The 23,736-nt window shown below is 47.8% G+C and overlaps 1 protein-coding gene and 2 long non-coding RNA genes across 4 annotated transcripts in view; 1 reads left to right on the forward strand and 2 right to left on the reverse strand.

The window, feature by feature from the left end:
• ANTXR2 (ANTXR cell adhesion molecule 2) overlaps positions 1 to 23,736 on the forward strand; it is a 77,791-nt gene that overhangs the window by 19,897 nt on the left and 34,158 nt on the right. The window contains exons 8-12 of the mRNA XM_039701906.1: positions 4,390 to 4,450; positions 5,419 to 5,514; positions 8,152 to 8,221; positions 20,857 to 20,935; positions 23,182 to 23,277. Of these exons, the coding sequence (XP_039557840.1) occupies positions 4,390 to 4,450; positions 5,419 to 5,514; positions 8,152 to 8,221; positions 20,857 to 20,935; positions 23,182 to 23,277 (402 nt within the window). The remainder of the gene's footprint in view (positions 1 to 4,389; positions 4,451 to 5,418; positions 5,515 to 8,151; positions 8,222 to 20,856; positions 20,936 to 23,181; positions 23,278 to 23,736) is intronic.
• LOC120498789 lies at positions 54 to 15,757 on the reverse strand. The gene is made up of 3 exons (XR_005626745.1): positions 15,637 to 15,757; positions 5,864 to 5,944; positions 54 to 173 (listed from the first exon to the last, which is right to left on the reverse strand). It is a non-coding gene; the product is annotated as an uncharacterized LOC120498789 (long non-coding RNA).
• LOC120498787 overlaps positions 20,950 to 23,736 on the reverse strand; it is a 180,091-nt gene continuing 177,304 nt past the window's right edge. For both annotated transcript variants that reach the window (XR_005626743.1, XR_005626742.1), the window contains 2 exons: positions 21,600 to 21,713; positions 20,950 to 21,342 (listed from right to left, as the gene is read on the reverse strand). This is a non-coding gene — a long non-coding RNA (uncharacterized LOC120498787). The remainder of the gene's footprint in view (positions 21,343 to 21,599; positions 21,714 to 23,736) is intronic.

Here is a 23,736-nt window from a genome sequence, read left to right on the forward strand (position 1 = left end):
GTTTGCAGAGACCATGAGCAGTGGGGAGCTTGATGTCAGCCTGTTAGTTGGCTGTCTTTGTGCAGCGTGCTGCAGGGACATCTGCCCTTTCAGTGCTGATGTCAGAATTTGGGTGTGGGTTGTTTCTGCAGCTTGGGGCTGACAACATCCCAGTGTGCAGTCAGTTCAGACACCTGCAGGTCAGAAACAGGCAGTGTTGCTCCAACAGCTCTGGTGGGAGGAAATGTGTTAGTAATGACAAAAATGGGAGTCCACTGCTTTAAAAATGGTGAACTGAAGCTTCTGTGAGCCTTCAGGAACCTTCTAGTGGGAAGCATGTAGGACGGATGTGGATTTTAAGTACTCCTTAACAATCAGGAAAGTCTAGGAAAAATGCACTAGGTGAATAGTGAGGCCACATGGAAAAGCTGATAAAGCTTTTGGTAATGGGTAAATGGACCTGGATAAATGAACTTCCTACAACTGTTTTAGAAAGGCTTACGTGTGCTTACTTGTAAGCCACTGAAATAACCTGGAGACGGGTGGTTTAAAGCTCTACAGCCCCAGTTGGTATGGTTGTGGTGTTCTCAAAGGAGCTGGGCAGCCCAGCAGCTGATTGACAGGCAACCCTTTCAGCAAATAAAAGCTTGTTTGGGCCGGTAGGACCTGAGGTGTGCCAGTGAGTTTGCATTAAGGGTGAGTTGGCTTGTGAGTGCTCCTGGGTGTCTTGGATGCCTCTCTTATGGTACCTTCTGCTCTCAGAAGTGTCCTGAAATTATCAAATTGCTTTACTGAGAGATGCTATAGAAACTGCACAGGGTCCACTCAAGAGCCATAAGAAGGGATTTCACTGAAGGGGTGGGAGGCTGCCCTGTGTGCATCCATCCCTGCCCGGCAGCAGAGTCAGCGTGGAGCACAAGCTGCATTTGTGCCACTTGTTCTTGTGTTGGCTGCTCTAAGAACTGGCCCTAAAAAGCCCCAGGGTTTAAAACATAACATCCTTGCTTGCTGCTGCTCACGCTGTATGGCAGCAATGTAACAAGTCCTGAACGTGGAGAAGCTACAGAACCATTTCCTATGCGGTCTGTTGTGCTGCTGTTGAACGAGTGGATGTTTGGGGCATGGATTCTATGTCTCATTTTTGTACTGTCCAAGAGACTGCCTCAGAACTCCACTGCCCCTCCTGTCCCAGCAGCCACACCTTTGCTAGCAAGCTCACAGCTGTGAGCTTTACCTGATGGACTCTGCCGCAGCTGGCACCGCTCCTGCACTGCACAGGTCGCCTCAGAAGGCGAAGAACTCCCTCTAGTCTTACCACAGCTCTCCACCACTGAAGCTGCAAGACAGCAGGTCAAAGGCTGGCAGGTTTCTGCTCTATTTTGCTCTTGGGTTTGTGGGGAATTGGTTCTCTCTGGTAAAGCCAGCACTGGGAGGAGGGGGAGGGCAGGGAATGAGAGAAAAGCCTTTGTGAGCCTGGGAGCGGAGTCCTATATTTGGTGTGGACCTCTGGAGACAAAGTGGATGACATCAGTTCTCAGAATCTCTCCTTGCATGTTGTTAAAATATGGCAATTTGTCTTATAAATTTGAATTTATTTTTATGTCAGCAGAGTGCTTAACTATCCTGTCCAAGGATGGCCATATAGAGTTATTATTTCAACTTTTATTGTGGGCAGTAGGTTTCTAAATAATGACTTTGCAGCGTCTTGGATTATCCTGAACTGGAAAAGAGGGAGCACTGTATAGATTTTTGTGGAGTTTGTTTTGGTCTTGCTGACTTTGTAGCCCAGGTTTCCACAGCAGGATAGTTTAAAGTCAGTTTTAAATTCTAAAGGACAGGGGTGTGAGGGCATGTTAAATAATGCACATGGATCATAAGGAAAAACGGGTAAGATGCCTTCACGTAATTTCTCCCCAGGGGGAAAGAACTTCCTATTGGAGTGCTAGAGTGCTCTGTGCTGGCTGAAAGGAATAGCTTGTATGGAAAGGGAAAACAGATAGGAAAGAGTGAGTGGGAACAATGAGAGGTGTCAAGTTTCTGTAACTTCTTCTAAGACATGCAAATACGTTCATTTCCCCCACACAAGAAAGCAGGTGCGGCAATTGCTGTATTGAAAATATTCTCAGTTTCCCGTGGTGGTGGGCAGAATCCTTGTGAGCCAAACCGTACACAGGGCTGGTGCTCAGGACAGCTTGGACCCTGTACAGAGTGTGATGGCTTCCGTTTAACTCTGGGGAAACTCAGTTCTGAGCAATGTTTCAGTGTTGTTGAGAGGGACTGCTAAGGAGAACCCAGAACCTAAGCAGAGGTTAAGCAAAGAACTAGATTTGTGTGCTTCTGATGGGCTCCACCTGAATCCAGTTAGTCCTTGATGGGGTTTGATGTCTGCTTTTTAAGCAAACTTGATCCTTGAGGAGAGGAGCTTCTGGGGAACAGGCACATTTCTCTACCATTATCCTTTTTTATTTCCCCTCACATGTGGACTATCAAGAGGCTTTTTGAAGGATAGAAAACAACCAGACAAACTTACAAACCCAAATTTTAGTAGTTTCAGAGGTTTTTTTCACCCCAATATAAGCTTTGTTTGCAGGGGGGGGAATGGTAGAATTAGGCCACCACCCTTGCAAAGAGAAGTCTCTAAACAGTGCAGCTCACTTAAGCTAAGCAAAGGATGGCAGTAATAAAAATTATGAAAAATTATTGTCAAAGCAATTATTTCTAGGAGCAGTACTAGCATCTGGTATTTTCTGCTTTAGCCAAGAGCATGCATGAAAATGGATTCCATGCAGGAGATCAGTGTATTCTGACCTCTATTGAAATTTGGTTTTGTTCATGATTTGTGATCATTTTATCTACACTGTATTTCAGCTCAGTTGGGGTTGTTGTGTCTGCCCCTCCCAGTTTGTTCTTAAATTCAAAGGTAGTTAAATATATCCAGGTAGGATTTTCCTGATTTATATTGCATTTGGAAGCACAGTGTTAGAAAATTCACCCTGGGATGTAATGAAACTAGAGAACTACTGCTTTGCAAGGGAAGTCAGGTCCTGTCCCAGACTGTCTTCTCCTGTCCCCAGCCTCCAGGCATACCATTGACCCTTCCTCAGACACTGGGCAAATGGGGCCAGGACAGGGCTTGGAAGGTTCCCCCTCTAAAAACAAAATTACTGAATTCTGTGCTGCCTGCTGGATCTGTGCTTCACATAAAGCTGGCCTCTAGTCTCAGCTTCACTTGAGCTATTTGTCTGATTCTTCAGTGAAAACAACTGAACATGCTTTTGCAGCAAAGGAATAAAATGCTATACAAAATATTCCCCAGCCCCCAAACCAGCCATGGATAACTTCTCTCCACACTGCAATAAAGGCTGAAGCCCTTTTTTGGAAGCAAGATCCTTGGCTAATACGAACTGCTTGGCTTGCACTGAACTCCGGGCTACATTCTTTCCTAAGATCTCTGTTGCTGTGTCTCATCCAAATGCACGCGCCTGCGACGTCTCCATTTTTTAAAATACCACTTAATATTTAACACGGGTTTTAAAGCACTAAAAAATCAATGCGTGCACAACAGTTTGTGGGGAGAGAGGCAATATTGGAAGTGTTCAGTGAGGCAAGGTGCACTCTTTCTTGGAGCTTGGCATGCTTCTTGTCAAATCAGTGCCTACATGATTGTTTCTGCTGGGCCTGGATGTGTAGCAACATGAACCACTGGGAAACACCAACAGAGTGCAAGGAATCCTACTGAGCAGAAGGCAGGAGTTAAGAGAGACATAGCTAGGAAGTCAGGGCAGCTCAGCAGCAGGCATACACCTGGCAAGTGGAGCTAGAGAGGGGACAGTAACAGGACTCTCTGCTGTGCACGTGATCGCAGGGACCTGAACCGATGCCATGGAATGTTTACGAATGCCTGCTAAAATACCACTCAGAACAGGAGAGCAGAAGTGAGATCCCTGTGCAGCGGCAGGCAGTGCGGTCAGGAGCGCCGCTGTCGCTGTGCCTCTCTGCGCAGGGCAAGGTGCCAGCACTGGCAATGACTATTGTGTGCTTGGCTTGACCAGGCTTCATTGTTGGAGGACTGCTTTTGACTGGGTTAGGTTTTGGATCAGGCTCCTTATGATTAATTCTTGGCTTAAACATTAGGATTGGGATTCATGGAAAATCAGGTTAGGGATCTGGACATCATTATATTTTAAAGGCTCTCTGGAATTTAACAAACTAATCTAAGCCTTAGGAACTCCTAGACTTGACTGTGCAGGAGCTGCACATGCTCAAGGCAGTGTCCTACAAAGTCAGACTTAGCAAACCAAACCTGTAGCTGTATGTGCATTCTAGGGAAAAGCATTTGTTTGAAACTTAGATTGCTCTTTGAAATAGTGCTATGAAACGTATTTGTGATTATTTCTTCCTTTCCAATAGGTTTTGAAAAAATCGTGCACTGAGATTTTATATTTGGAGCCATCCAGTGTCTGTGTAGGAGGTAAAGTTTTATAATTTTTAAATACTATACAATTATCGTAGAACTGTGGTTTCCCCCTGTTTTATCCAAAGGAAAACTGCATGTCTCTAGAATAAAGCATCTCTAACTTAAGTCCACAAGAAGTTAGAGAAACATGAGATTTCTCTGTTGCCTTCTTGTTCTCCTCAGGGGAGCTGACCACCAGGGCCTGCTCCATAGCTTGGGTAGTGCACGTGGAAGTTGGAGAGCATTTACCTGCCCCTCTCCCCTGAGTGTGCTCTGCACTTGTGTCAGATCTGCCCCAAAATCTGTGGAGTGTGAGAACAAAGCACATGACTGCATTTTTGGGCAGCAAGAGAAATATATTAATGAAATAGAAGAGTTGCACAAAATTTTAAGGCCTTGTCTTCTTTCTGAGCTTCATAATCCACAAATAGTTGGAGAGCAATCAAAAGAAGGTAGTTGCAAAACGTTACTTGGATATTTTTGTGAAAATGTGGATGCTCTGGATGAAGTCAGTGCCCCTGATAAAAAAAAATGGTTTTCACTCCTCCTCTGCACAGCTCACAGATAGCGTGGCCCTTAGGCAGCTTGCAGAGAAATAGTACTAAAGAGAAATGTTTTCTTCATCTGGTACTTCAAGTGAGCCTGAACAGAACAAGAATCCCCAATCCCCTGGGTTTGGGGATTCTTGTTCTGAATCCCCTGTTTCTCATTTCTCATTCACTGACAAACTGTGTCTTACTGCAGCTGAGCCCCGGATCATACTGATAGCCTAAATTTCAGAGGGCTGTCTCAAGAAAGATTTGTGAACAAATCTTACCTTTGCTGATTTATAAGGAGAATTCGGTACCAGGGTTCAGGAAAAAAGGAGATCTCACTAAGCATTACTATGTTGTGCTTTGTTTATTGTAGACTAAATGAGATTGCTGTGGTCTAATGTAACTTACTGCAGTTTGGTGATTTTGTGTATTTGCTTTCCCCTCCAGAGGAGTTCCAGGTTGTCCTCAGAGGAAGTGGCTTAACCCTTGGTGGGAGAAACGACAGTGTGACTTGTACCTATCAAGTGAACGGAACGACAATCCGTAAGTGTGGACATCTGCCTGCGTAGCCCTGTAGTTACCTCAGCTCATGAAAATTCAGAGAGAAAAATAGCGAAAAGGAGGAAAGCTTGGAGGATTAGTAAAGGGAGGAAAGTTGTTTCACACTCTGCTCAGTGGTTTCAGTTTGCTAGCAGGTGCCTTGAGCTGTGAGCAGTGTTGGCAGCCCCCTCGCTGTGGGCATTAGCATAGTGAGAACTGTTTGGCTCCTGACGTTTGGGCAAGCAGATGTTTGCTGATGAACCAACCCGTGGCTGCAGTGTACTGACTGAGGTCCCTTTCTGCACGATAATCCTGGCCAAGACATCTCACTGCAATTCCCAGAGGCACTTACCTTGTTTTTTGCAAGGTCTCTGCCAGTCTTGGGTGGTGTGCCAGGTGTGCTGTGGGTTTCAGGGGCAGGTCAGTCCTCCTCCTGCATAGAAAAAGGCCAGGTCAGAGCAGTGGTCTATTTGTCATGGTCCATGAGCTCTGTCTGCCCAGCATCAGGGTTTACTGCACAAAGCGATTCTGTTTCAGATTGTGACCATGACACCTTGTACTGGCACTTTCCTCTAGCTCATATGTGAGTTTGCTTTTTCTATCCAGAAGCTCAAATGGATGGCTAGGGTAAGTACATCCAACTTCTAGATCTAAACAGAATTCCACAGAAGCCAGCTAGACTGGAAAAAAAAAAACCAAAAAAGAAGTTCAAGGAAAAAGTACAACTGATTTTCTCCCTGCCTAGTGTCTGATTTCTGTATTAGCCTGTCTTAAATTCCTACACAATTGAATTTGGGTTTCCAGTGCAGTTTCTTCCTTAGCCTGGAGATTGTATATACTGGAGTGGGCTGCCAGTTTCTCCTGCCTGTTAAATACCTACAATAATTTGGCAGAATAACAGGATAACCCAGTAGTTCTGGATGCAGGCAGCCTGTGTAAGTCAATTCCGCTTGTATAAATTTCCCTTCAGTTTCCATTACAATTGTCACCTCTGCTTCCCATTGCCCACAAACACTTGCTACCATCTGATGTGAGAATTGCCAACTACAGCTCTGGGCTGCTTGTTTTTTCTTGGCTTCAGAAAGGGGTGTGCTGAAGCACATGAGGGTAGGGGAATGGCACAGTGATGTATTGATTATAAAAACACAATCTGCTCTATGGGGTCTTGCCAGGGCCTTCTACATCCCCCCCAGTCCATGTCTTCAGCAATGGACAACAGCGAGAGGCTGGGGAGTAGTACAGGCAGAAAGCAAGGACATTTCAAGTGGTCCCTCCTGCAGTACACAGGGTCATTGTCCACAGCTCTCTGCTGGATTCTGACTGCCTGCTTCAGAGGATGCCTAGAGGGGGCCAGTGGAGCCAGGATGAGCAGGAAGACAGGGAGGGCGCTTGGAGCAGTAGCAGGAGGAGGGAGATGGTCCCAAGAGAAGGACAACCTTCCCCGTGTCATTGCAGTCCCCTCTACAGAAGACTGGCAGTCCCTCTGCAGAACCCTCAGTATGTGAGGGCACTTGGGTGAGGATGTGCTGGTGTTGGAGTTCCCCTCACTGAGAGCCTGGCCTCTCTTTGGGACCAGCTTCTGAGCACACCCTCACTGTGTCAGCTCCCCTGCTTTTAAAGGATGCATTTGGCATCTTTCTCCTTCTGCATTTATAAAGAACCATTACCAAATGCTAGAAAGGAAACCTGCCAAATGGAGCTGTGGGATAGAAAAATAATCTATGAAACATACCATTAAGACAAAAACATATGGCAATGTGCTAATCCCTCTTCCCCACCTCACAACTAGCCCCAAATCTAGGCCAAGCAGTCAGTGCAGATTATAGCACATATGAAAAGCTCATTTATGCCAACAGCTCCTCCTTCAGCTGCCCCTGAACTGCTTGTCTGTCTGCCTGTTCCTGAAATACAGGACAGAGTCATCTCCAAGTTGATCTGGCAGATCACTTTCTGCTCTCACCCCACAGTCAGGAAATAGTCCTTGCACAGAAATCATTAGTCCTGCAGTGGGGAAGTTCAGGCTGATGGTTCTGCACACAGAAACTGAATTTTCCCCAGCTTAGCAGACACATGAGGCAAAAAAAGCTCCATCCTCCCCTCCTCACATCTGCCGAACAGAAATGCTGTACTGGACACAAGGCTCTACAAATAAATGCTTCATGTGCTCTAGAGATAGGTGCTTTCTAAGCGTAAGAGGTTTGCAAAGCACACAGACTCAAAAGCAGAGGAAACACTGGAGAAAAACACACTCAAGTCACAGCTAATAAAACAGTCCTGCAATGCAATGCACGGGGATGGAGCCAACTACAAACAAACCTTCATCTTCCAACTACCAGGAAACTGCTAATAGTGTTCTCACTCTCCACAAAGACAGTGTCAGTTCTAGGAAGTGTTCTCTCTGGAAGAGCATGAGCTGACTCGAGTAGCTCCAATAACTATAACGTGGGCTCACCTGGCATTTACAGCCAGCTCTGGGGCTCTGTGTTCTTACCTTGGGCCTGCCTTGCTGCCAATTTCAGCCAGGACAGACCAGTAGGGAGCATGGGAATGGAGGCACCTCACAGCAGCATGGCTGTTCACATGGCAGCTCCACACCTAAGCTGCACAGCATAGTAAGCTCATGTGATTTTTGTTTTTCAGATGAAAGGCCTAAAACAGTACAATCTGATTTTTTGCTCTGCCCTGCACCGATCCTGTACAAAAGTGGCCAGTAAGTACTGAACCAAATGCCAGCCCATGTTTTGCTGGAATTTGGCACCATTATAGCTGACATTAACTGGGAGGGGTTTGGCTGAAGGCAATATTTTGTTGCTTTTACGGAGGGTGGTTTGTTGTTGCATTTTTTCTCCCCTTCTTGTGTTATTTCCCTGGTGTATATGCCAGATTTGGAGTGGACTTTGAGTAGTCATCTGTGACCAAACCCATTTGGACAGTGCCTTAAAAATGAATATTCAGCCAGTTTATGAGATACTGAAAAGATCTGGCTTGTTGTAAATTCTATGCAGATTAGCTGTTTTAACATGCTCTCATCCAGATCCTCTTCAGGCCCACTGTTACAGAGATGACATTATCACTGACACTTACAAGCTATTATTAAAATTAGGTGTCAGGACATGTACCCCTGCTCCACACATCCTGATCCAGTGAGTTAACAGCTCCAGCACTGGGGCTAAACTGCAGCTCTGGCCTTATTCTCAGTGTCACCGGCCAGGGCTGCACATTACTTCTGGCCCTTGGAGAACTAATCCTTCCCTCCTCCTGTCCAACTCAAAGGTGCCTCAGGGCCTTATGATCACTTGGACTTCACTGTGCACATTTCTGAAGACCCTAAGCTAATCTGAAGTCTGAAAACTGCACATCAGATCTGGGTGCTGTGGGAGGGCCAAGGCTTTGGCTGTTGGCTTCCTGCCTGCTTACCAAGTAGTTATTCCCAGAGACTTACTAGGCATGAGGCTAATGCTAATCCAGTGGGAAGCACAGCAGTTCTGCACTGGCCTTTATGTTTGGCAGTTCAGGAGCTGAAGAGGTAAGCACGATGTATGGATGACTGGTCTGTAGTTACATTTCTGACTTGAGCAACAATCAGCCGCCCCAGTTGTGCTGTCAGATGGAGAGCAAAGCTCCAGAAGCACATCTGGTTTGTGTGTTGAACAGCAGGCTGGGGGAGGGAAGCTGGAAAGAAGGAAGAACGTTCAGTGCTTGACCCCAGTGGGGCGGCTCGGGCCAGAGGGTTTGCCTCCTGAGCTGTGTCACGGCTGGCAGGGACAACAAGCACCGAGCAGAGCTGCATGCAGAGGGAGGGTGAGGGATTCAGTACTGATGTGTTTCCTGATGTTGCTTTTCACATGGCTGTGTGACAAATGCATCTTGTGCCACGTGCAGCAGGGTGTCAGATCCCTGTGCATCCCACAGTGCAGCAGCTCTTCAGCTTCTGGCTCAGCTAAAACCAGTCAGCACCACCACAGCTGTAAGGGAACTGATTTTGTCGTCAGGACAATGTCAGTTAGTTGGGTTTAAACCCCTCCTCCCCAAGCCAGGTATTTTAGTGCATTTACTGTACAATAGAAGAGCAGTAGCAAATTACATACACTCCCAGTATGAAGCATACATTACACACAGTCCCAGTATGAAGCTCCCTAAAACCTGATGCTGTAAAGGCTTTTCCACACACAGTTTGTCCCAGAGTACATACTCAGCCAGTCCTGCCAAAGGCATGTGAAGTGCACTACATATTTGTAAAGGTTAAAGCTGTGCAAGTTAGTTGCACATGTTGCATTTTCCCTTACACTGTGGAGTGGTACTGAACGAGACAGCTGCCACCCTGGAATTGCAGTGTGGAACTGCACCTCAGCACAATACAGTCGGATTGCAGAAAAACACCTTTTCCCAAGTTAGCATGTGAAACACAGTTCCCTGACATCCTATTGAAGGAGTTGGAGCTCTGGCCCAGAGCTGAGCAGTTTACTGTGCAGAAGACTGACAGCTACGAAAGATATGTACGTACTTGAACTCTTAACTTCCCATTGGCACAGCCTAGACTAGTGCTGGATATCTCCCAGTAATTCCTCATGTAGTGGAGCTAATATTAGTCACTAATGTAGCAACAACCGCTCTGTTCTTTTCTAGTGCTCTTTTGGGTGGAATTAAGGGAACACAAGCAGCCTAAGTTACCTTGCTGTGTGACTTTTAAACCCACAGTTTAGTTTCCGGGTGAACAGTCAAGACTCATGTAACAGGTTTCATCATATCTTTTCCGAATCAGAGACACTTCTTGTTGCCTGATGAATTAGCAGTTTTCACATGCAGAGCAATGCTATGCTGTGTGAAATAGATAAAATGCCAAAGTATTCAGGATGTTGTGTTGGTGAGCCCCTGCTCTCCTGGAATTTGGCCATGGTGTGTTTCTGCTTCCTTCCCAGCTGTTGGCTGCATTGAGTCTGGAGCTTCCCAAGTGCCAGCTGTAGATTAAACCAAGCATTTTTTTCAGTCTGCTTTTCCACAGTACCCTGTAGCAGATGGATGTATCATCCTTAGATTGGGTGACAACATGACTGTGCTGTCTGTGCCATTTAAAATCCCTTCTTGTCATGCTGCTTCTAAAGTGCAAAATTCCCTAGTCTGCTTACAAACCCAGCCCACTTACAAGGCTCCTGATCAGCTAACAGCTGACAATTATTCACAATTTTCACACAAGCAACCCATGCCGTATAAAACAAGTTACGAATTTGAAATAAAGCAGAAAGGGAAAGTACACATACACCTGGCAAGAAGGTGAGGAGGCTAACCCAGGTTGAATTGCTTTGAGAGATCATCTATGCGCTGTGATGGCAGGTGTAACAACACAGTCAAGCTGGTTAGTAAACAGGACTCTGATACTGCTGCACTGCCCATTTAAAAGTCACATTTTGAGGGTCTCAGAATATTTGAGAAAATCAGTTTCCTTTTTTAGCAGAGACTTGGATTGGTTGTCCTGCCACAGCTTGAGGGAATCAAACCAAGCCAGAGGCGGCTGTGACGTCTCCATTACTGTACATATTTCTGTTGCCATTGTGCCTCGGAAGACAATCAGAGCCCTTGTCTCTTTCAAGAGACTTCTAGTGATCACTGGCCCTGAACACTAGTACAGGAAAAACAGTGCTATTTTACAAGTCTGCTAGTTTCCTTGCTAGTTTCACTTCTGCTCTCTCACTGCCTAAGTTCTGTGCGTTTGCATTCAGAACAATCTGTCTGTAGGCTTGGCTTCACCTGCAGCTGGCTTCTGCTCTGTTGAGCCATTGGTGAAACTCCCTGTGCCTTGCATGGAACACCAGTGGGAAAACAGCATTTCTTACACTGCCTGAACACTTACAAATTTGCTTTTATTAGGTGAGTGGATGACAGTAACTACAGTTCAAACTAGTGCAAGGAAACATTGCTTTACTGAAATGCTTCTACTGAATAGTTGTGTGACTACTACTTATCTCAGTCTATTTAAACTCTCATTTCTCACTAGAATATCGCAGTAACATTTTGGATCTGACGGTGCCTACTGCAAACATCCAGTCTTGTGCAGACTCTCCTCTAAGGCAGGAAAGGATGGATGTAGGCCAGGCAGTGGATTATTCAAACTGAACCAACAGGCTGAGGAATTGTCATTGTTCTTAAAATAGTTCAGGGAACTACAGAAGGCTGTTTTTTCATGCAGCTGCAGTGCTGGCCAGCTTCCATCTTTGTGCATCCTGCACTTGAACTCAGGTTTTGCTAGGACAGAAGAACGCAGCGTCCTTCTCCTTGGGCTCAGAATCTTAAGGAATAACAGAGCCAAAAAAGGAAAATCCCAGCCTAAACCTGAGTCTAAGTGAAACTTCTCTCACAGGTACCTCGGCTTGATGAGCAGCTTGCGTGCCAAGGTGGGACAGTCCACACTGCTGCTATTAGTGACCTTATTTGCCCTCTATTCAAACACTGCTGTCTTCAGCTTCCATTTATGGCTTCCTACATCCTGTCCAACACAAACAGCTGGTGGCACTTAACGAGTGAAGATGCAATAGGAATTATTTGCTGGGTGGTAGGAAGGAAAGTGACTACGGTATTGCCAAATTCTTGGTTACCTGCAGCTTCCAAGGAGCTGATGGAGTCTGGGGCGGCTCACTTGGCACAAAGCACACAGCAATGCAGGAGGCAATCTGTTACCCATCACATGCCTCACATTCAGCTCTAGGGGCTCTAGGGTTTCTAGGTGCAACATGTTTCCATGGCAGTGGAACAGGGGTACCTTGAATCTTGCTTTCCATTTTCTAAGTGTCATTTTTATTAATACCAGCACCAGCTGTAAGGGGAAGAGTATGGACACATGAAAACAAACAGACACGGAGGTGAATGGATTGTGGGCTCCATCCTTCAGATTACCTCACTGGGTTTCTAGACAGCTGTCCCTTTGGAGAGCAGCTGGAAGGTGCTCTATGGAGTGTTTGTCATAGTGCAGGCTCCTATCCAGGGATCATGACTGTTCCCGCTACCCAAAGGTAGATCCTCTTCTGCCTTGACTTCATTCACTGCTGCCTGTGACCTGGGAGCCAGGAACTGACCAGCTGCTTTTGTGTCTTGTATTCCGGGGAACCATAGCCCATTCCCTTGGGACAGTGCTGGTCCCAAATTCATGGTGCAGGCAGGATGCCAAGCAAGTGCTTGCACCTCCAGGCACATACCCAGTACATGCAGTAGCAGGGAAGCCAGTCTTTGCACATTTGATTTAACTATACCAAGAAATAATTTTTTCCACTGTTACTTCTCTTTTCTTCCCCATCAGCTGCAGCCTCAAGTCTCTTTGCTTTTTCCCCTGTGCCACTGTGCTGGCAGCATGGCTAGGTGCTCAGCTGAGGCATTACCTGTGCACTCCAGCATTCATTAGGACCATGTGAACCCCTTTCACAAATTTATTTCTTGCTGCAGCTCCTCTGTGGAATTTGTAGTTTTCCCCTTCTGTTTCCTGTGCTTGATAAAGGCAGTCAGGAGGTAAAAGCAATGTTGAAGAAGTGATGCTTTGTAAGGTGACTGATGGTGAATATGTTTGCCTAATTAACTTGTGGCTAATAATTCTAAGCCATTAAGTAGCTAGTTAGTACATGCCTCAAATAAACACATCTGGTGCTGCCCTGAGTGGAGGTTGTGGCTGTGTGTGGGTGACAGATGTGCAGTTTCCCCAGCGCTCCCTTTTCCATGCTGAGCAGCACGGCAGTGCCGCAGCTGGAGCCAGGCAGCCTCGCAGCAGCTGCGCGCTCCCCGAGCGGCCCCAGGGACTTGTGCCTCCTCTCCTCAGCTGCCCAGCCACTGCAGCCTGCTCTGGTGCCTCAGAGCTGGCGTGCAGCTCCAAGGAACACCCTTCTCAATAGCTTAGAGGCTCCTGCCTTCTGGGCTGGAAGGCAGCAGGAAAAGGGGATAAAATGTCAGGCCACCCAAGGAGCAGAGCTCAGCATTGCCTAGCCCTGCAGATTGATCTCTTGCTGAACAGCACGTATTGGGAATGATCACGCCTTGCTGTGTCGCTGCCTGGAATGCTAGGCTGGACTTGGAACAACCTTCCAGGGAGGGAAGAGTCCTCCTGTGGAGGACAAAAGCCTACTCCTTTCTATGGGCAGTTACTTCCTAGGGTGGCAGAGCTCATAACTCTCATCAGTCTTAGAGGTGAGAATAGCTAGGATGAGCTCCATGCAGGAAAGACCCTTTCTTCCACCTTGGCTTTTGCCTGGTTTTTCAGGTCTTGGCTTTTTGTGGTGGGGCTGTTTAAACTTGGGTGTTTTCCAGACAGAGGAAGGAGTTACAGCAATGAAATAAACAAACAGCAGAATATTTTGCAAGAGGCTAGTTTGCCAGAAATTACGTTTTAAAAGTGAGACTTAAGTTCTGAGTTACCAAGGGGCAAGTTAAGGCTTATTCCTAGTTCTGAGGGCACATGAATCCTCCTTACACTGTAACTGCCCCATATTGTCCCACACAAGCTGTCATTAGAGCCAGAGCTGCAGGCCCAGCCCATGACCTCTGTTTTGTCAGACACCAACAATAGCACAGCTGCCCCTGCCTGGCTGGGATCTCAGACCTGCCATTTGGCACGAGGAACAGAGCAAATTGGATAAATACCCATAAACACATTGGGAAGGGAGGGAAAACAGAACAGAATGAACCAGAGCAGCAACCCACAACTTGTTTGATAGGGATGATTTAAGTAGGCATATGGTATAGTTAAATGTGCTTTCAAAAACATTGGCCTGATTCTTCAAGCAAACACAAAATAAATATCTGAATAGCATGCGAGCCGATCCAGCAGCATTAGTGCTCTCAGAGGACACACTCGAGTGCTCGGGCTGACACACTGACATTCCCACACCAAGTCAGTGCCTCATGTTAGCATGGCACAGTTGTACCTCCCTCTAACACTGCAAGCCTCAAAAGCAAGCAGGCCACGAGCTCGTAATTACACCTGACCTAGCAGCCAGTGCCACACCTTGCTGGCCCAGAACAGCTCAGCCACACCTCTCACAGCTGGATTCATCCAGCAGTCCCACTGCCCTCACACACACCCAGCTCTGGAACTCTCTGGGTGCTCACCTGACACCCCTCTGCAACATCGGGTTACTTGGTACCTCAGGCACCACCTGCAGGTTACACTTCATCTTTGGCTCACCGTGCTCTACCAGATGGACAAACAGACAACAGCAGTAACCTGAGACAGTCTATCTTACCACAAAGTCCAAACTCACACTTAAAAGATGCCCCTGACAACCCCCCGAGGTGTTTCTCCCACAGAAGCTGCCCACAAATACCGAAGTACACAAATCCCTGTGATTTCCAGTGCACACAGGCACACACACACACACCTGTTTAGTCAGACAAGCCCAGAACTTGGTCCGGGTCATGGAATTGTGCAAGACACCCCTTTGCCTGTCTGAATGGGTGCTGAGAAAGGTGTGTGGAAATTATGCGAGTTTTCTGATAACATGGAGGTGAATAGCTGAAAACCAGAGGGAGGAGAGCTGTTGCTTACTATGGCTACCTTTACTACTGTTATTTTTGTTTTGTCACTTTTTCTTCCTCTGCTGAGAAAGGTAAAAATTTAGAAAAGCTGTTGTCAGCAAAGGCAGACAGAGTGTTTGCAAGCTGCAGCTCAGTCTCACATGTCTTTCAGGGTCACTCAAGAAAGGATTAATATGCTGTGGCTGTGTTGAGCATTTCTGTTCTCTCTCTAAGTGACACTGATCTCTTTCTGTAGTGCTGTTCACTAAGTAGCCTTAGCAGAGCCTTGTGGCAATGCAGACAGGGGTGTCATTTGGCCACAGAGCTGAATTACTCACTAATGTATGGGGCAGTGCTTGTGCTGAGTGCTGAGCCACTCGAGAGCTTGGCAGCTGGTGTCAGCATGCAAGTGTGGGTTAAAGGACCAATTTGCCAGGCCTCATCCTCAGTCTGAAACCTGCATGGTGACTACATATCACTTGGAAAAAAACATTGTTCAGAGACAAGGGGACCAATTAAAATGAGAATTCGGTAAGACTAGCAAGTTAAGAGGCAGGATGTTGACTAAAATATTTCCCATTCCACATAACACCGCTCACTAGCGTGAAAAGGCAAAAGCACAAAGAGCCCAGTTACCTCTCAGAGGCCAGCTGTCCTTTGAGATGCATCAAATGGAGGCAAGCAGGTAGCCTGCTGCTGCTGCAGGAGATCCCAGCCCCCAGGATGAACTCTGGGCTCTCTCAGCTGCTCAGTCCTCTTCCAGCCTTGCCAGCAACTCTCTGATGTAGGAGATGCAGCCATTTCCAGCACCAGCCAAAGAGGAAGCACCCTCTGTTTCTCCCTTTTGACTTCCTGCTGCTCAGCAATTGGTAGGATGCTAGCTGCAGGTCAGGCTGTTTTCACCTGTTCACTGTTGTTTTCACCATTGCAGAGCCCCTCAGGGTGCTCAGGTGAAGGCAATACCCCCCCACTGCTGCTGTGCCCTGGCCAGTCCAGACCTGGGCAGGATATTGGCATTACCCTCATTGCAAACAGCCGGGCTTCCCTGTGCCCAAAGGGGTCAGAACTGCTCCACCTGCACCGATTCTTCCTGTTGCAAACTCACTGAGGTGAAGTGTTTAATGTAGGCACATTAAACATTAGAGTTAGAGTGTATTTCCCTACACAACGTTTTATTCCAACATAAATAAAAGACAGTATGGTTCCCAGTGTCTGGTGGTCCCATGGGACATGGTTCTCATGTGTCTGGTGCTCAATGGGACAACCTGCTCCCTCCAAAATAGCCAGAGAAATCAACTCAGGTGGGGGGAAGCCAGAAATATGGCTGGAGTAGGCTTAATGTCTGTCATAAATATTAATTTCTGAAAATATTTTAGAAATACATTTAGTCTGACACAATTAGGATATGATGGGACCTATTCACAGATGGAAATATCCTCAATGAATTGTACAGGCTAACAGGCCCCTCAGCTATATGGACGTGGTGTTAAGATCAGTAGTAATTTCTGGTGCAGTCCTTCATGTCCCTCCTAGGGCACACAGTGTTCCCAGAGCATTAGCGAGGACTGCGTGAGCAGAACTAAGTGCTGCACATCGTGCAGTGGCCATAGGATCCTGAGCTGAATTAATAGCCTGCTTTAACAGAATGATGACTTCTCATACCCTGCTACTGCGGGTTCCCATGATTCCACAAGATCAGAGTAGTTCCTTACTGGCTTCCCCCACAGTGCGTGAATTCTCTCACATTCCCTAGGAGTTCCCAGCAGTGAAAGTTTGTGTCCTGTTCCTTGGAAAGTCAAGCCCAGACAGACAGCATATTGGACATGTGGCTGGAAAAGCTAGAGGGTTCCGAGGTAACAACAGGGAGTCCTAAAGAGCCATCATGTGAATTTCTATCAGTGCTAAGCTACACCAAGAAGGGCAGGGGAACAAGTTTGTACTAATTCTTTACCAGAATCCCCAAACACCATAATGAATTCCAGGATGAGCAGGTCTCGCTGTTCTCAGGAAAAGAGTGCTCCTTTTTATGCCTGCGTGGCTGATGGGAGGAAGACACCTCTGACCACTTCTAACTGTCCCATGTCCTGTCCCCAGCACAGTTCCCACTGAGTGAATGGTCCCGGGGCTCCCCAGGCACAGCTGGCCTGTGGCATAGTGGCACTGCACCAAACAGGACAGGCAGGGCTGGAACCCTGCTCCAGGAGAGCTGTCCCTGTCCTTGTGCAGCTGGGGCTGTGGGTCTGTGAAGAGCACCACACCCAGAAGCCCACACGGGAAATCCCTTCCTGGGTGTGTTGCCCCCTCCTGAGGCAGGGATGAGTCCCTGGATGCAGAGCCATCTTTGTGGTCCAGGAGTGTTTGTTAGCAGAGCCCAGGGAGTGAGTCCTCTGTGCTTGGGTCAGAGAGAACAGAGGGGTAAATGTTAATTGCACCCCAGCAAGCAGTGCCCAAAGACATCAGAGTGAGGTTGATCAGATGGAGCCCGTATTATAAAGCTATCCATTTATTTCATGAAGGCAGTGTTGGAAGGGAAAGTGCCCTTAAAATACACAGAACTATTTTTTGCCTTCCTCCTGTGTACAGCATTTTTGCTGTTTGAGTGCAGGCATTTGATTCTGAACTACCTTTGTCACCGTAATTTTAGTAACTTTTTGAGCAGTTGCCAGTTTCATTTTCAGTGCGTGAAAATTGGAGGTAAATTATTTATTACTTCCAGCAAATGTCTTTCACAATTGTATTTAATTTTTTCATCTCTTTTAATGGGTCATAAAATGGCAGTCTTTTAGTAGCTTCCCATAAAGTAAGGAGCAAATGAATACTTTGCAAATAGGTTACCGTGGATGGAAACGTCAGCTGTATTTCACAGGGAATGGGAGGCTTTAGACCAGAGCTGCAGGGACATATGGCGCTGGGCCACATCCCTCTGCTGTCACAATAAACCAGCAGTGGGCATGAGGGAAGGAATTGCAACTGTTTGGTCTCCTCAAGTTACATTTTTGGGTAAGTTGTGTATTAGCATGGGCAGTGGGCCAGGACCGACGCAGCTTCAAGTCACAAGAGTCTTGTGGTTACCTTTGGTCAGAAATCAGAACATTTTTAAAAAGCTCTTTTCAGACTTAAGTTTTCCAGGATTGGTTCCCATCCAAAAAGTGATATTGCACAGACAAAGGATAGGAAAATCCCTTCCACATGGAGGAAGGGCCGTGAACTGTAAATGAAAGGCAGTTTTCCCTAGTACAGTGAGGCAGGTTTGAAGTACAGGCTGTACAGGTGCACATGTTAGGGCTGAGGTGGAGGCAGAGCCGTGGGGTTTGTGCTGCTGTGCCAGCTCTCTGATTCCACCTCCCTCAGGTGTGGTGTCAGGAGGGAGCAGAGGATGGGAATGAGCATCCTGCCTCAAAGTCCTGGAAAGCCACTGTCTGTGGGCACTGCTGGGTTTGTGAGGAAGTGTGAGCAGGGCTCCCCTGCCTTTCCCTGGAGCCTGGCCCTGCGGCCCTGTGTGTCCAGCTGCACGGGGAGGAGCTGCTCAGCTCTGCGTGTTCCAGGTGCCAGGCTGCAGGATGGTGCTGCGGGGGGCTGCAGCAACAACACTGCCCAACTCTTGAGGGGGTTTATTTGAGGAGCCCTGAGGAGATATCCCACTCTGGGCAGTGTTCCAGAGCTCAGCCCTCAGCTGGGATCTGTGCTGGTACAAAACTAGTACAGCCTCACCCTTCTCTGGTGAACCGGGGCTGTGCCCAAGGGCTGTGTCCCTGGCTGCAGGGACAGGAATGTCTCTTGACTGGACTGTTCTGAGCTCCACTGGAGGGACTCGGCCCTCGCACAGCAGTGACAGTCACCAGTGGGAAATGCAGGGGCCCGAGAAATGGGATTGCTGCCGCTTGTCATTTTCATCTCAGAATATTTTCAGTTTCGGCAGAATGCGGAGCTGAAAGCCTCACACACGTGGCCAGTTGCTGGTAAACACTGGGGTGTGTTTGTGTACGCGTCTGTCCTGAGCTGTGTGTGAAGGAGTAGCAGAAACAGGACACCTCTTTCTGGGACTCCGGTTTAAGGGGCAATGTTTGTACGAATCACAAGTACCCACAGCCAGCAAACAGGTGGCTGCTCAAGAAATGAAAGGACGTACTGGGTATCCCCAAGAGCCATGACAGTCTCAGGGAAGGAGTGCTTTTGTGTGTTGACAGGTTCATCCTTTTGAAGATGAGGTAATTATCTGTGTGAGTTCACTCTGTGGCTCCCAGAACGGAGCGGGTATGATCAGCTCCAGTGACATCTCCAGTGGCTCATCCCTGCAGTGGTGTATCAGGGCTGCCGTCCTGCAGCGTGTCCATGCTGGAGCTGATTGCTCAGTGAGCCTGCTCCCTGGGATCTGTCAGCGTGCCCACAGCGGGAGCAGGGCCGCAGAGCTGCGGGCACAGCGTGGCACAGGGCACCGGGGCTGGGCAGTGCAGTCCCAGTGGTGCCTATTACAGCTGGGCACGGTTACTGTGTTGCAAACAGCGAGGTGAACAGTGGGCTCCAGCCCGCTGGGGAATCCCTGTGTTACACAGAAGTGTCACACAACCCAGTGAGCTCAAGGACATGTCAAGGTCCCCAGGATGCCAGGGAATGATCCTTTGCTTTAGTGTGGCTTACATGTTTTATCAAGGTGTGTTTCGTGTCCCTGTGTTGCTCCATTTGCTAGCAAAGACCATCTACTAAAACAGCCTCATTCTTCACTAGTGGCATTCCAGGCAGGATTCAGAGGGCTGCCAGGGCACACAGGGCTGCTGGGGCAGCTGCAGGAGTGTGTGAGCAGCTCAGCCTGGGGGTCCTCCTCTCCCCCAGAGGAGGCAGGAAACCCTCCTGCCCTGAAGTTCCAGGAGTGTTTGGCCAAACCTGAGCACAATCTCCATGCTGGAATTTCCCCCAGCACTCCTGATTACAATGCCAAAACAAGCCATAGGAATGAAAAATAATAAAAAGCACCACATCTTAAAAAAAGTCATCATTGACCAGAGTTTCACTGTGGTTTGATTTATTGCTCTGCAAGGGAATCAAATAGATTTGGTTTTTTTATTGGTTCTGATTCACTTATTCCAGTGAATTCCAATTAGAAGGAAATTAGAGTTATTCTTTCTGTTGGATCAATTATTCAGAACAGAGATCATTTAAAAATGAGTTTAGTGGAAGCAACTCACTTCATTTTTGCTAAAACTGAAGAAGAAATGAGCCAAATTAACTAAAATAGCTTTGAACTCCATATTGACTGCAGTGTTTGTGCCAGAATAGAAACTCATGACATGTAACAACGGTGTAAATGATTAATCGTTTTAGTTCATGGATATCTACATTTTTATTTAATTACATCTATGCATAACATAAACTGTCTGAATCCTGGGAATCCAAGCCAGAGAAGCTGAGGAGTCTTATTCTGTTTAACATCCACCATGTGTTGTTTTCTTGTAGGGTTAATTTGTAAAATGTAAACCACATACTATTTGTGTGCAGTGTTCGGGGCTATTTATAGCAAGTCCTGACCATTTATAATTATCCGACATCTTTAACCATAATGTCTGTGTGTGACTAAGGAGATGGTTATGGAACAGACAAAACAATGCTACTTTTACAGCTGAACTTCAATTTATTTTACAGAAAACTTTTGGGAGTATTTTCTGCTCTGTGGAATGGGGAAGGGGTATTCTCTACTTGGACAGCTCTTTGTCAAGGAGACCAAACTTATTCCCAAAGAGGCATAAGCACAGGCTTCCATTTCCCCTCTGAGCACACTCCCTGTGGAGCAGAGGCTGTAGGTACAAGAGCCTTTCTTGGCTCTTCCATGGCTGCTCATGTTTCTTCTTTGTCTCTTGGCAGAACCCTGGAAGTTTTGGTGAGTTTGAATGAAGGCCAGTCTTTCATGTCCAGCTCGTTAACCATCACTGCTTCGGAGTGTGTAAGTGAATGGCTTCTGTAACCCCTTGTAAAATCTCCACACCCCGTTTCTTTTTGGACTTTGCCATTGCAAGACCTCGGAGTACAAAACCTCTGCTTCCACTTTGCTGTGCAAAGCTGTGTCTTTCCAAGTACTGGGAGGCTTCCCTGCCCTCACAGACCTGTCCTGAGGGCCAGGCGTGACAATCAGCTGGGGCCCATTTGGCACAGCTCTTCCCATTGTAGGACTGCAGGGAGCAGATGGGCACAAGCCTGGCCCTTCAGCCTGTGTGTGGAGAGAGGTTACAGTCCTGCAGAGGTGCCAATGCTCTGTAACTCTGGCACCTGAGTGAGGAGTGGAGGCTCTCAGCTCTTGCTCATCCGGGCACACAGCCTGTTCAAGCAGAGGCCTGAGCGTCCCACTTGCACCTGGGAGGGAGGCAGTGGGAACATCCTGCTAAGTCTGATCACAGGTTATGGAAGAGATAAAAACTGCTTCTGGGAGAGACCACACACTTGTGCAGCCAGTGACTGTTCTAACTTAACACAGGAATTTTCTACTCTCACATTTTTGCTGTCCTTTAATTCCTTCTATATTACACAGGACAGCTGGAATTTGTGGAGGGAGACATGAGCCCACAGTGTCGAGCATGTGCTGTGCACATGGGCCTGTAAATGTGTCTTACCTCAAGTGTGACTGGAGAGCAGCTTTTCCACTGGGCGTGGAGCACAGAGAGAATCTCTTTTGCCCATCACCACACACTGCTCCCAACAGGATTCCTTTGCTCATACATCAGTAACTGAAAAGAGAAAAAATGACATTTTTATTCTGTTCATTTAAAACCTCACAATTTGTGCAGCTGTAGAGATCAGAGATGGAGTGCAGCCCTGCAGAGTGAGGAGGGGAGGCCTCACTGAGCTGGGACCAAAGGAACACAGAGCCCAAATCACAGTTCTCTGTTTCAGGGCCTCTGTCAGTGAGCAGCACGCCAGCCGTACACCCGAGCAGGGTGGCTGAGGGCTGTGCAGCACAGGAGCTGCTGCAGCCCAGCTGCAGCCTGCCTGCACCACAGCCCTTGCAGAGGAGGCAGCACATGGTGCCCCTGTAAGAACTGCCAGGAGTGCACAGAGAGGAACAGAAAAGCCCTGACACAAAGCAGCTCAGAGCGAGATGCTGGGCACCGCCTTCCCACTGAGCTCTGCTGCTCTGTGCTCACAGCCTGTCCTGGCAGGAAGCAGAGAGGTACAGATGTGCACAGCAGCAGGAAGAGCTTCTCAGCAGCCTTTTTTGTCTCTTTCTGGTTTCTGCTCTTGGCCTGTGCTGCAGCAAAGGCAGCTCCACACAAGAACTGCTGTTTCCATAGTAGCAGATGGGCAACTCAAGAAATGGGTCACTGCTAGAACTGCTCACTAATTCTGGGAGCTGAGCAGCTGACGGCTGACTGGGAGATGAGTTACAAGTTACAGCCTCCCAACAAACACACGTTACTGCAGTGAAAACAAACAAAATCACCCGACATTAGGCACCCAGGCACCACTGTACCTGTGTGCCTCACTGCACCTGGGATATGGCTCTGTTCCACCCCCATGTGCAGTGGAGCACCTCTGAGACAAGACTGCTCATGCAGTATCCCAGTCTCAGTGGTTCCCTGGGTCGCTCCTTTCCTTTTTTCCCCAGATGAAGTCTGAATAACTTTTATTTTCCTAGAGATGCTGTTGTGTTTCTGTCAGTGTTGTTCCAAAAGCCTAAAGTGTAGGAATAAAGATGCCCCCAGGAAGTGGACTGGAGCCGTGGGAGGTGGGCTGCTCAGTTCTGTAGTTCAAGTATTGCTGGAAGCAGGAACATTCCCTCCTTCAGTTTCAGGTTCCCACAGCACGGCTGCAGGGAGTCAGCGTGCCACAGTCTGTGCAGGGGTCTGGGTGATCAGCATCAAAGCCTCACAGGTGTACTGTTTGTAGGGATGCCTACAAACCTCCCTGCGTGCTCCCCAATCCACTTGTGAGACCTGGGACCTCATGGAGGAGAAGGGCACCTCTCTGTTATCCACAGTCTTAGGATGAGACTTCCGCTTTGGTGTCTGATGGCTCATTCCCAGCAGGCAGTGGGCTCTCTCTTTTCCTCAAGCTGGGCCTCGTTCTGATCTCAGGGCTATCAGTTTTATGAGCTTTACATCAGAAGGAAGCCCCTGGGCTGAGCAGGACTGTTGCTGGCTTTTGGGGCGAGCGGGTGTTTTGGGGACACTGACGCTGTCCCTGCTGTCTCCGCAGTCCAGTGGCGTGGCAGCGCTCATTGCCGTCCTCGTGCTGTTGCTGCTGGTGGCGCTTGGCCTGCTCTGGTGGTTCTGGCCCCTCTGCTGCAAAGTGGTGAGTACAGACCCTGGGGAACAGCCCCTACACCCTAAGCTGGGGTGGAAACAGATCTGCAGTAAACTGTGAAGTGATGGGGAGGCAGCTCTGGGGGGGCTTGTGACAGGCAGGAAAGGGCTGGGGAGAGCAGCTCCAGCGCTGGGGCTCCACTGGGCATGGCCCCGCCTGTCTGCGTCACGTGCACAGGAACCAGCACCAGCATGGTGCTGATACTGGGAATGGGGTGGCCTTAATGGTGTGCAGATGTTACCCTGACATCAAGGACCACTTTAAAACTGCTCTCAGTAAAATTGGTATTTGTAGGCCATTAGGGGCTCTCAGGTTGGAAATCCCTATTTTTTTTTTTTTATAATCCCTGCACACATCCATCTCTTTTATCTGAGTGTGCTCTCTATCCTCACCCCAGCAGCAGCAGTGTTGATCACTTTCCTCCTGCCATTCCTTTCTGGGGGAGCA

The sequence above is a fragment of the Passer montanus genome, unplaced genomic scaffold (assembly GCF_014805655.1).
Source record: "Passer montanus isolate IOZ18808 unplaced genomic scaffold, ASM1480565v1 scaffold150, whole genome shotgun sequence".
Taxonomy (NCBI): domain Eukaryota; kingdom Metazoa; phylum Chordata; class Aves; order Passeriformes; family Passeridae; genus Passer; species Passer montanus.